Source organism: Homarus americanus, unplaced genomic scaffold (assembly GCF_018991925.1).
Source record: "Homarus americanus isolate GMGI-L3 unplaced genomic scaffold, GMGI_Hamer_2.0 scaffold4896, whole genome shotgun sequence".
NCBI lineage: Eukaryota > Metazoa > Arthropoda > Malacostraca > Decapoda > Nephropidae > Homarus > Homarus americanus.
In genome coordinates this window covers 1,676,545-1,689,760 of record NW_024749657.1, presented here as the reverse complement: position 1 = coordinate 1,689,760, position 13,216 = coordinate 1,676,545, and the positions used below count along the sequence as shown (strand labels likewise).

The 13,216-nt window shown below is 40.2% G+C and overlaps 3 protein-coding genes across 10 annotated transcripts in view; all 3 read right to left on the bottom strand.

The window, feature by feature from the left end:
• Positions 1-4,732: 4,732 nt before the first annotated feature.
• Positions 4,733-7,359, bottom strand: LOC121853467 (zinc finger MYM-type protein 1-like). The gene is made up of 4 exons (XM_042347610.1): positions 7,275-7,359; positions 5,296-5,843; positions 5,006-5,110; positions 4,733-4,939 (listed from the first exon to the last, which is right to left on the bottom strand). Exons 1-4 carry the CDS (start codon positions 7,357-7,359, stop codon positions 4,733-4,735), a joined length of 945 nt encoding a protein of 314 aa, XP_042203544.1.
• Positions 7,360-7,387: 28 nt separating this feature from the next.
• Positions 7,388-8,095, bottom strand: LOC121853551 (the record flags this gene model as incomplete). The annotated part of the gene is given in 1 exon segment (XM_042347765.1): positions 7,388-8,095. A coding segment is annotated over 1 exon segment (312 nt), but the record flags the coding sequence as incomplete, so codon positions are not given.
• A 3,462-nt stretch (positions 8,096-11,557) lies between these two features.
• Positions 11,558-13,216, bottom strand: part of LOC121853550 (death-associated inhibitor of apoptosis 2-like) — a 39,311-nt gene continuing 37,652 nt past the window's right edge. For all 8 annotated transcript variants that reach the window (XM_042347759.1, XM_042347760.1, XM_042347763.1 and 5 more), the window contains one exon: positions 11,558-13,113. In XM_042347759.1, the coding sequence (XP_042203693.1) occupies positions 12,920-13,113 (194 nt within the window). In that variant the 3' untranslated portion in view covers positions 11,558-12,919. The remainder of the gene's footprint in view (positions 13,114-13,216) is intronic.

The following is a 13,216-nucleotide window of genomic DNA, read 5'->3' as shown; positions in this document are numbered from 1 at the left end:
AGTTACTACAGTGCCCTGGCGTCTCTCCTATGTGGCAAGACATCGCGCACCAACGCAGGTGCCAAGTGAGGAAGCTGCCCTGGACCTTCCCCCTGAGAGCGGATCACTGCGTTACCAGAACATTCCACCATGCTGGTTAGGAGGAAGATTCATCTGCAGCCGTTGAAATACCTGTACTTCTTACTATTGTTTGTTTGGCTCGAGTACTATTTATTTAATATTTGTGTGAGTGGTGTCAATTATTGTGATTATTTTCGTAGGAAACAGATGTCAATCTCTAACGGTTGTTTGTTACCCCTTGGAAACCCATGGTTCTTGACTTTCCTTTTTATAAGATCCTGATTAGGCTGGCAAGGGATTTATATCCCAAAGGCCAGGCCTTTAACCAATGAATCCAACTTGTTACATGTTCCATCCCTTCATCAACATCCATTGAGAGGTTAAATGCTGCTGCAAACTGGACTCTTATCTCTCACAAGAGGAGCTCAAAGGAATCTTTAAGTTGTGAGATGTATCTCGCCAAAAATCATTATTGAATGTGGTAATCATTGAATGGTTAACATATAAATAAGTGTCTGGCAGCAGCAGCAAAGAACTGATGGAGTCAAAGCAACCATACAGTACAGCACAGTAAGTCCTCGTATAACGTCATCCTGCTTAACATTGTTTCGGTACAACGTCGCTAAACTTTAGAGACCAAAAATTTCGTTTAGCGTCCCGGTGATCCGATACTACATCGTTTTGCGTCGCCACGGACTACTTTCTACGGCCCATCATCCGCTCTTGTCTGGCCGCGCTGCGCTCTCTCGGCTCGGCGCGCTGCCTTCACTCACGTAATGTCACAGCGACGCCAAGCCAGTCTCTGTTACGACTTCACATCATTCGTTTGTGCTTAAGTGCTTTTGCTCTAAAACTGTACTCTAACTATTTGAAATGGCTTCCAAGCGCCCATCAAGTGCTACTGATGCGAGTGTAGTTAGGAGGAAACGTAAAAGCATTACCCTTGCTTCGAAAATAGATGTATTAACCCGATTTGAAAAAGGGGAACGTGCTGTGGACATAACTGCTGTGCTAGGTCTAGCCCTCACAACGGTGCGTACTATCTGGACCAACGATGATAAGATTAAGGTTAGTACTGGAAGTGGTTCTTCTCTGAGTACAACTAAGATAACTCGTACTAGAAGCACTGTGACAGAAAAAGTGGAAAAGATGCTGGCTATGTGGATGGAGCACCAGAATCAATGCAACGTGCCTGTGAGCCTTATGGTTATCCAGCATCAGGCCAGATCCTTGTTTGATGACTTAAAGGCAGAAGAAGGAGAAGGATTGAAGGAAGAGACCTTTACAACCAGCCGTAAAACTTCCACAATATTAAGATGACTGGTGAAGCTGCCAGTTCTGATACGGTTGCTGATGAGACATTCCCGCCAGAATTCAAACGAATTATCCAGCAAGGAGACTGGTCTCTTTTGGAAGAGGATGCCTGAGAGGACCTACTGTATATCTCCAAGGAGGAGAAAAGAGCGCCAGGTTTTAAAGCGGCAAAAGACCGCTTGATGCTGCTGCTTGGCACGAACGCTGCCGGTGACTTCAAGCTGAAGCCTGTGCTGATTTCTCGCGCTGCCAACCCATGGGCCCTGAAAGGTTACTCTTACGATCACCTTCCAGTGATCTGCAAGGCAAATAAGAAGGCATGGATAACCGACGCCATATTTAGCCAGTGGTTAAATGTGTACACCGTCCCTGCAATGAAGGAATACTGTGTCAAGGAGAACCTTGACTTAAAAAATTTTCTGATCGTTGACAATGCTCCAGCTCATCCTCCCAATCTCGACGACTTGCATGACAGTGTAAAAGTTTTATTCCTGCCTCCCAACACGACAGCACTGATGCAGCCTATGGACTAAGGCATCATCGCCGCATTCAAGGCATATTATTTACGCCATACTGTGGCCCAGCTGCTCAAGGCTACAGATGGAGAAAATAAACCTACGATCCAAGAATATTGGCAGGGCTTCAACATTCTTTATGCAATTGACAACATTGGCAAGGCATGAGAAGAGGTTTCAGATAGTTGCCTGAATGGTGTGTGGCGTAAACTGTGGCCTGAGTGCATCAACAGTTTTACAGGATTCACGGACTTAGTCCCAGCAGTGAATACGGATATCCTCAGCTTGGCTAGACAGGCAGGCTTTGATGAGCTGGAATCAGAGGATACTGAGGACGTCCTGGCATCCCATACAGAAGAGCTCACCAATGAAGATCTGCAACAACTAACAGAACACAGTCCCGTTGAAGACGACGACGAAGAAGAAAAACCTCAACGAACGCTAACTTCCAAGAGGTTGGCAGAATCGTTGAACATGTTCCAGCAAGCAATGCAAATCCTTATAGATGATGACCCAAACAGAGAATGTAGCTCAAAGGTTCAATGCAGTATTGATGACAGTCTTGATTGTTACACCGAGATCTATAAGGAGAAGAAGAGTAGCACCAAGCAGTCAACGCTGGATTCATTTGTTCGTCACGGGATGGCAGAAGCAGCTTCTTCACAACAGCTGGCAGCCGAGGATGAGCTAACTTCAATGGAGGAGGAGCAAACAGCGGCGGATGAACCCCAGTCAGAACAGGATGTAAGGGCAGTAATGAGCGGGATGGTTGTCTGCCGCTCGTTTGCGGCCCCACTAGGGGGGGTAGACGGAGGTGAGAAGGTCGCTGCTGCTTCATCACACATCACCCAGCACCACAGCTGCACTTCCCCCCTGTTAGATTACAATTCTGGTCGTGTACTCATCTGAGGCACCTGGGGCTCGTGGGCTGATTCCCCAGTCCTTCACTATTTGGCTGTCAATCTCAGGACACCTGCTCCAGCTACTACCGCTGCTGCCACATCATCGCCACTTCTTCCACGCCCTATCCACCGTCCGTGCCCTGACGTCTCTCCTGTGTGGCAAGACATCGCCCACCAACGCCGGCGCCAAGTGAGGAAGCTGCCCTGGACCTTCCCCCTGAGAGCGGACCACCGTGTTAACAGAACATTCCACCGGGCTACAGCTGTTGGAAATATCTGTACTTTGTTTGACTCCCGTATTTTTTTTATTTAATATTTATGTGAGTGGTGTCAATTATTGTGATTACAGTATTTTCGTTATAAAGAGATGTCAATCTCTAATGGTTATTTGTTACCCCTTGGAAACCCATGGTTCTTGACTTTCCTTTTATAAGATCCTGATTAGGCTGGCAAGGGATTTATATCCCGAAGGCCAGGCCTTTACACAGGAGGAGGAAGAGGAAGCAGCCGCAGAGTCTCAGTGACTCACCACCCTCCTCCCCTCCCACCATCCTTCTCCTTCGCCTCACTACCCACCACACACTTGCTCTACCACCTCCGCCCATCGGTGAATACTAATACAAACTTAGTAGTTATATATATATATATATATATATATATATATATATATATATATATATATATATATATATATATATATATATATATATATATATATATATATATATATATATATATATATATATATATATATATATATATATATATATATATATATATATATATATATATATATATATATATATATATATATATATATATATATATATATATATATATATATATATATATATATATATATATATATATATATACACACACACACACACACACAGTAGGGTCGGGATATATCGCAACTTTATATAACGATTTTTTATATCACGGCTATCAAAATTATCGACATTTTCCTATACAGGTGCTCCTCTACTTATGAACATTCAACTTACAAACTTTCAGAGATACAAACATCATCACTGAGGGGGGTTACCTGCCAGAACAGGTGTTTAATGTGGATGAGACTGGATTATTTTGAAGAAAATTACAGACAGAACAAACATTACCTAAGAGGAGAAGAGTGAGCCAGATTTTAAGGCTGTATTAAAGGGTATAGCTGTACTAAATATCCATAATCTTTTCATTTTTTACAATATGTTTGGTATCTACAAGAGTAAAGTTGGACTTACAAACAAGCCTCAGGAATGTAACTCGTTCGTAAGTAGAGGAGCACCTGTATACAGTATAGCAATAATTTTTTGTTTATTTCGTGAGGGAAATTTGGCAGGAAATATTTCTAATGTACCACCATGGCAAACAAATGCATTATTTGCTCACCAGAGGTGCCACCGTGGCTGCTCACTCATGCATTGACGTTTGCCCAGGGCCATCTTAACAGCAGTGTAGGCCCTGGGCAAAGCAATGTCCTGGGGCCCCTACCCACCCACCCACTCAAATGAAAACTAAAACTTTCAGTAAAATTGAACATATCATTAATAAATACGTTGAATAACACAAACGTTTAAACATATAATCAATTGGTAAAGCAAGAATTATTCAACACAAACATTTGTGACATTTCTTTGCAGAGATTTGTTTTATAATTGGTTGGAAGTCGACGTTCTTCAGGATGTCATTTTCCATGCACATGAGTGAAAGCCAGTTCAAACGCTGCTGTCCCATTGTGCTGCGAAGCTGATTCTTTGTTAGTTTCAATCTTGAAAATGAGCGCTCCCCTGTACAGTTGGTCACCATCATGTACTGTACATGAACACTCTGCGTGAGACTTCAACATTGGGAAACAAAGAATTTGCAAGTTATCTGAAATGAGTTTACTGTACACTGCAGTGTCTCACATTCTTCATCGTGGACCATGTAGTGCTTGAGCTACTTGCATTCATTTAGAAGTTCACCGCAATCAAGGTCTTTGTGGTACATATTGGCCAATTTTTCACACTTTTTGTTTAGCTCCTCAGAATCAATTGTTTTCAATTGACCGAAGAAGGAAAACAGATTTCCAATCCATTGGTAGGCTTCTGCACGTTTTGTCAGGTCAGAGTTCAGAGAGTCCAGAATAGGGAGGAATGTTTCCACCTAGAATTTTTCACTTTTGTGCAGAAGTATCTGTTCTGCTGATCCATCACATCAAGCAAGACGTACACTTAGCTTTCGTTCACGCTTGTTTGCATCGCTATAATCCGAACCTAGACACCTATGGGTACTCTTGCCCTTCAGTTCATATTCATTGAATTTGTCTCTAATTTCCTGAAGATAAGTTTTCAGAGACTTGAGATGATTCATAGCTACAAGCATGTCCACATCTTTTGATTGCAGAACCTTATTTGTTTTGTTCACTCTTTCGAGAATGTCGTTCCAAAGATTTGTCAGAAAGATAGTCTCCAGCTTCTCCATTTCTTGCTCAATCCTTTTGCATCGCGCCGTGTGTTCACTTCCTGGTCAGTGTCAGCTGATAGAGCATCCAGTGCATCTTGAATTTTCTCGAAACCTCCATGCAGAGCAGTGACACCATCAAAATGTGCCGACCATCTCGTGTCAGAGAGACACTTGACCACAACATGATCCTTTCCTAAAGATGACTTCAGTACATTCCAACGATGTGTGGAAGCCGATAAAAAGGAGTACAAACGCTGAACAAATTCAAAGAAGGAGACAATCTGTGGACCACACTCTGCCACTTTTACTCCCACCAAGTTCAGACTGTGTCCAGCACAAGGGACATAGATGGCGAATTCATTCGGTTCACGGATCCGTGCTTGCAATCCAGTGTAGCGTTCAGACATATTTGAGGCATTGTCATAAGATTGATCATGGCAGTTTGATAACGGTATGTTGTTCTCTTTCAGGAAATCTACAACAGTGTCTGCTAGATTCTTCGCTCCATGAGAAAAGATGGGGATGAACTTGAGAAAACGCTCCACAGGCTCACATCCATGAATGTACCGGACAGTAAATGTCAGTTGATCAATGTGCGAGATGTCTGGAGTGTTGTCCCATTAATTCAATAAATTCTTCATAATTGTTTGTCGATAGATACAATGGGTTCCCCTTTCCAGCATTTCCGTACACTTTGAGATGCTCTTCCAAAAAAAGGGTCAAATTCACTGAACAGTTCTAGAATACCTGAAAAGTTTCCATTTTTTGTTGACCCAATTTACTTTTATCCTCTTCACCAAAAGATCGGCTCGCTAGCCGCCCGGGCGATCGGCCACGTCTCTGTCACACAGTTGGCAAGTACTGGGCATGCACCGGCTCCTGAATGTACCTGAACCTGCTCCAGTGTTGCTCAAGTCTGGTCTTGAAAGAGCTCACACTCGGTGCTGTCACAACTCTTTCTGGCAGATTGTTCCAAGAGTTCACAACTCTCACTCTGAAAAAGTTTGCCCTTACAGTTTTCTGGACTTGCGGCTTCTTCAATCTAGAGCTGTGACCCCCCAGTGTGGGGAGAGCGTCCGCCAGCTCCAAGGACACTCGACTGAGTAGTGCCCCCTTGAGATGCTTGTACACCTCAATTAGGTCACCTCTTGCCCGTCTGTAGTATAAGCGGCAAGTTCAGACGCTCCAATCTCTCAGGGCAGCTGAGGTGTCGAAGTGCAGGCACCAGTCTGGTGGCCCTCCTTTGAACATTTTCAACCAACTGACAGTTCGTAGCATATCTCGGAGACTAGACGGGGTGATAGTACTCCAAATGGGGAAGCACTTCATTCTTGAAGATCGTTACGAGGGATGGACCGTCGAGATATCTGAACGACCTTATAAGACCCAATAATTTATTTGCCTGATTTTCCTTTTTCTCACAATGGCCCGAGAACTTTAGCTCATTGTCAACATACACACCTTGGTCCTTCTCACATTCAGTCTCAAATAGTGCAGCTTCTTCATCCTGTTGGGACATATGATACGCCTCCTTACCGTTGGTACGCCCCAGGTGCATCCTCTTACACTTCGTGACATTGAATCTCAGCAGCCATTTCTTCGACCATTCTTGGAGCTCACAGAGGTCCTTCTGCAGCTCTTCACAATCCGCTTGGTTTGATTCTCTCCACGAAATGCCAAACCTCTGGAAGCAAGAAAGCGTATAGAAACCACATGTGTCAACACATTATGTCAGTACTCCTGCTCTGAACGATGATGTTTGAGCAATACAGAATCCACACACCCATTTTCTTTCTGCCGAATCGAATATGCCATCATGCACCTGCGATGTTTTTCTCCAATTTCGTGTTCTACAATAAGATTGCTGTGTTTCCAATCATTGAATCCTGATGTAGCAAAGGGGGATTCTTTCTTGGACAACAGGCAACATGCAAAGCAGTACAAACAACCTTGGGATAGTGAATAGAGCAGCCATTCGCATTTTATAGACTCGCCATTCCGCAGTTCACGTTTGAATACTGTTTTTGATAAATACCTTGTCTGCGTTCTTTCTCCTCCATCATACACTCGACAGGAATTTGAAAGGTCACAATTATAATTCTGACATGATGCCGGCCCATTGCGAATACATTAATCCACTGTACTAACATTCTTAGTGTTCCATAGTCCTGGATCTGTCAGAAGGTAAATCACATTCTCCTTTGCCGTTACAGATTCGTGCATTTCTTCTTGTGGAAAGTCCCCAGCAGCAGGAGTAGATAATGGTGTGTCTGGAACTGGAAGATTGGATGTAGAAGTGCTTGCAGGAGTGGACATAGATGTTGATGCTGTGTCCAGAGGAGCAGTAGCTGTTGCACCAAGGGTGAACCAAGCTGATAACTTTGGAAGTTTGCTAATTTTCTCCTTCTCCTCTACAGCTCTTTTCTTCTTCTGTGATCCACTCGTATAGGTACGCTTCATTTCTGCTCAAGGAATTGTCCACCTGGAAAGAATTAAAGCCTGTTAGACAAGGTTAAGTATATATATATGTATGTACCGTATATTTCGGCACACTAGGCGACCTTCAAATAAGAGTAGGTTCGATTTTCAGCCTAAATTTTATGATTTTAGCTCATATTTGTGGTATAAGACAGTTCCCTGACCCATCAATGATACTGCAACACAATAAACCTTACCACGACGAAGCACTCGCATGTAAACAGAGAAGCGAGTTGCTTCGTGTTTTCTAAAGTGAACGAAACTACGGTTTACCGCACAGCCTTAACCCATTAACGACCAAGACTAGATATACCAAAAAATAATTGTTTTTATCCATACTAACTTTTTGTTATTATTGACTTGAATTTGTTAACAATTAAAAAAAAAAATTATTGGTCTCCAAAAAATGAATGTTCCAAAAATGGAACATTGGTCAATTATGACTACTGTATACTAAATGTAATTTAGCGTACTGTTTTATAATAACATATTAGTAAATGTATAATTTCATTAGAATAATTATTTTATTTATATGATTAACCGATTGGAAAAATACAAACAGGCAAATTAAACAACTAGGACAGCAAAAAAAAAAAAAACTTTGAACTGCCTCAAAATAAAATTTTAAGTATACAGTACAGTACTATACTGTACCACCATAAAAAAATTTCTTGGTTCCAATTAAAAGTTAATTCGCTCCTGAATATATTTGCCAGATTAATACATAATCGATAATCAGACAAAAATTGAAATAAGAGATCAATTCCGTCCATGTACTGTAGTATTGATTCACGGATATTATTTGCGAAAATTTTTTATCAAAATAGTTTGCACGGCGATAAATTTACTAAATCCGAATGCACCGTTCCCAACAGCGATGGTGATTTGTTCTGTTATAGTTTAGTAAATTTCCTATTTTTCTTCCAGTGGATACAAGGTCCAATTTTTCTGTTTTAATTCTAGATTACCCTCCGAGATTTGGTGGCGGACTTCGACAGGCCTAGCAACCTCATGTACTTCATTAGGTGCATCATCGACGTCGTCATTAATTTAGTAGTGGTGTGCTCTATTTACGGGACCCCTGGGCAACTGCCCAGTGTACCCATGTGTTAAGACAGCTCTGCGCTCGCCCGCTGAGTCTTTCCGAGCGAGTGACGAGAAAGCAGCCGACCCTGCTGCAGATTATGACTTTTAAGGCAAGTGCAAATGGGTTGCTAGTGACATGAAAAGTGAAATGAAGAAAATGGAAAGCTTAATGGAAAAGATTTAATACTGTAATTAATATTTTTGGCATTGGTTATGTAGGTGTGGGATTGTCAAGTGAGGGTGGCGTCTTCTGCCGAGTCTGGTGTTCCCAGGATGGTGCGTCAGCTGCTGAGTCTGGTGTTCCTTGATACGGACATTAAAATAGCTGGTCTGTTGTTCCTGAGTCTAGTGTTCATTGGTGCTTTAGTTAGTACGAAAATTAAGTCTTTAAGTCAAGTTTAGTCACTTTTTTTTTTGCCTCCAGAACGTGACCCTATTTTACCCATTGATTACATGTAATTATATATCGCGATTTAGTATATAGCGAACATCCTTGGACCCTATCTCGCGATGTATACTGTACTATGTTTTTCATGGGGCAAAAGGAGGCTGGGGATGCTAACTCCTGTATTTTATTTATTTTTAATGGGGAAAATTGATCTGCTTAACGTTGGTTCATATACCATTGCATTTTCAGGAACATAACCCGAACGTTAGGTGAGAACTTACTGAATTCACTTCAATATTTTTATGACTGGTTCAATTTATGTATGAAATTCATGTTTGCCAATATTCCTTTTAGACATAAGGGAACATATTCATATACTTTTTAAGTATGGCACTATGATACAACTCCTGATGGGGGTCATCAAAATCTTTTAAAATACTTATAGATTATCCCAATTACTATACTGTGACCCCTCCATTAACGAACTCAATCCGTTCCAGAAGGTCGTTCGTTAACCGAAACCATTGTTTCAATGGGTTTTTGGGTAATTGGTTCCAGCTCACCGAAAATTTCCTAAATTCAACAAAAATGGTAGAAAAGTTCACTTACTTTGAGGTGTGTATGTAGAAGGCTCCTGGATGATGATGATGGGATTTAGAATGGGGGTGGAGGAGAAGGAAGAAGAGAAGGCATTGGGGTGGAAGAGAAGTCACCCCATGGCGCCATTTCACCCATAAAATTTTAGCTCTCTTGGTGTAATTCAAGATTATTTTCTTTAAATCAACACTGCACTGCATTATACATTGTCAATATGTAAAATATATTTCAAAATGACCAATAATTTGCTTGGAAACACAGAAAAAAAGCATTTTGTTGAAGAGTCTCAAGCAAGATGTTACCTCCAGTGAAAACAGAGAGACTAAAACTCCTGTTTGCTGTGTTAAGAGGCTGGATGCCGCGCATTAAACTAGTCACTTTACCTTCAATTATGTTCAATAATTGTTAAAATGACAAAAAAATTTAATATTAAACTTTTAAAATTATTGAATAGTATAAACTTCTTGATATTTACTAAAATAGTAAGGAATTTAAGCCCTAGAACCGATTAATGTATTGGCGGACTGATACTAAAGCTGGTTGCCCGGTTAGTGCAAGCGAAAACATGTTGAGGTCGGTTCATAAGAACTTCGTTAACCAAATTTTTTTTCGTTAACCGAATTGAAGATCCTTATGGAAGGCAGTTCGTTAATCGAAATTACGTTAACCGAGGTGTTCGTTAAACGAGGGGTCACTGTATTTTCAGTTCTTCTGGCCCAACCGATTATAATTTCTGTGGAAAATAATATAACACAACATGCCTACAAACCATAGATAAGCTTGACAATGTCAAAGTCCTCCTTTCTGGCTCCTACTTCACATGGAACATTCCTCCAAATAGCTTTGTTTACATTTGCACAATTATCATCCACAGTTGAGTGGGTTTGCAGTGATTACTTGATGGCAGTTTTTTAAGCTGTGTGGCCTCTTGTCAGTTTATCTATGAGGTAATTTCTTAAGACCCCTCCTCCATGTCATTTTTGGTTTGATCCTAGCTCTATTCCCCTCCATATCTTTTGCATTCAATTATCTAGTGTGAAGGGCCATTTGTCTTGTCATCTGTGCCTTCATTTATGTGCAGTTTGAATGGTATAATATCTTTGACCTTCCTAGTGAGAATTCTTTAGCAATGGTGCCCTCTTGAAACTAAATCGACTTTATTACAACATACATCACACAACTTAAAGCTGTCATTTTCACAAGATATGCAGAGACACCAATTAATTTCCTATTTTAGTACTTCATAGACATAGGTATTTTATGTCTATGAAGTGCTAAAGGACAAAACCAGTTTCTATTCTCTGCACCTCTTCAGCACTACTGCCTCAGGAAATGACTTAAGTCTCCCAAAATTAGCAAATTTGTTTTTTTGAACATGCAAAGCTAAATAAATGCACTGAATATGTAAATATGAACATTCTAGCTTCCAAAAGAATCTGCAAATACCCTTTACTTCTAAATATAGGAAAACATTTAAGACCCAGATTAATGAGCTATGGACACCTTGTAACCTAAACACCCTTAGTTAAGATACGTTTCCCTGCCCTTAAAGCTGTTGAGTGTACAGTAAATGATCACAAGCAAAAGAAAGAGGAAAAGCATAATCTTCCTCCTCATACTTTAAGTTATATATTTTTTATGAACTAAAATACAGTACAGGAGTTGGTTTTCACTAATGGCGTATAGATATCAACCACTTGTAGAATCCTAAGAATAGTCTCAATTACCATGAATGCATTTTTGAATGTATGAAGGGAGAACACGGCACACACGTTTCAGTTTTATTGTATATACCAAGGAAGAACACTACATATAGGTTATATGTTTAATGTATATACCTGTACTGTACTGATCTAAAGATAAAAAAATCTGTCCCCCTGAGGTGTAAAAGTGAGCGGTGCAAGAGGTTGAGCGCCCCACCCAGGGTACACACGTACATACTGTACAGTATATACTACTGTTTACTGTTAACATTAGAACCCCAAAAACACTTATTTAAAAACAAATAAAATTTAAATTCGAAAGGACTTCAGAATCACAAGTTGAATAGAAAATGGCAATAAGTATGGTGACAAGCCCTATACAGTATTACACACACCATGAACAGATCCTCACTCCTTTACACATTTATAAAGCTTATATTATTTCTCATGCAGAGTAATATTTAATATAACAATAGTATACAATAAAGATACAGGATATTGAGTTAAGCAACCTCCAAGCTGATAAGACTACTTTCTAAGAATCCCGTGCCAAAGAACCCTTCTGCTTTCATCGACACTTCTCAGGAGATAATAAGCTTAACAGTTCTTGAAGTTTTTTCCTGTTAGTGCAGTAGTTTGACTTTGATACACAGTTTGCAGTTATGAATCTTTGTGCATTTTAAGACTTTTATTAAAATTTTTTTTACTAGTCTATTAATTTATAAGCACGTGTAAAATCTTAGCATATACTTGCATTCACATATAAGTTTGTGTATCGAATATACAGATAAATTGCAAATATAGCTGCTGGCAAATTAACACTGCAAGCTCTAGGATTAGCAATCAGCTGGCAAGTGAAATTTTCCTTGCTTCTCAATGGAAGGCAGCACAGGCATCACCCAAGGCCTACTACACTTGCTATGTAGGTGATGGATTATCATTTAATTCATTCTAATACACAGTACTGTTCTGTGATGCTGTTTTCATAAATCACATTTATTAAAGGTCATTTTAATGTACTGTGCCGAGTATTTAAGTAATTAAGAAAATGGAATTTTTGCAAACCTGCTAAATAACCATACTTCCAAGTCAATATATTAGTAGCTCTCCTTTGATCTTGGAAGTGATGCCGATTTCAGGCAAGTAAAGCCCAACATGTAGAAGTAGAGAGAAACCAGGAACAGTAAAAGTACCATAGCTGGAATTTCTTGATCTATTGCTGGATTTGCTTGCCAGTTTAGGTACTCTTGTGACACCACTTTTACCAGTACCTTTAAACTGTGTATAGATGAAGTAAGTTAGTTTAGTTCTCCCACATCCAGCCTTTTCCAGGACTTAAAGAGTGCTTTGTCTCCAGCCATTCAGATCTTGAAAGTTTGACTGTAACATCAAAGTAATAATACAGCTTCATGCTTTTAATGACATTACTTAAGAAAGAATTGGCTTAATGGAGTATTTTATGTCTTCTCTGCAAATTGGACATTGGGCAAGAGCTAAAGCACACGAGGAACAAGTGACCATATGTTGACAAGGCAAGAAGACCACATCCATCTCTGCATCCATGCAGACTTTGCACATTCTAATGTCACGGATTCTTTCCAACTCTTCTGCAAGTTCTTGAGCTGTAAGAAAGTAAAAAGAAACATATAAATGGTAAAATCTTGATAGGTCTAAATCCTGTACTGTATACCTCTGAGAACAGATTACAGTACTGACAATAGTGCT

Coding starts and splice junctions, on each gene's coding strand:
- LOC121853467 (XM_042347610.1), bottom strand. CDS start 7,359: ATGGGCCGGCATCATGTCAGAATTATAATTGTGACCTTTCAAATTCCT. Junction 5,844..7,274: donor GGAGAAAGAACGCAGACAAG/GTATTTATCAAA, acceptor ACAACACTCCAG/ACATCTCGCACATTGATCAA. Junction 5,111..5,295: donor CAGCTGACACTGACCAGGAA/GTGAACACACGG, acceptor ACTTATCTTCAG/GAAATTAGAGACAAATTCAA.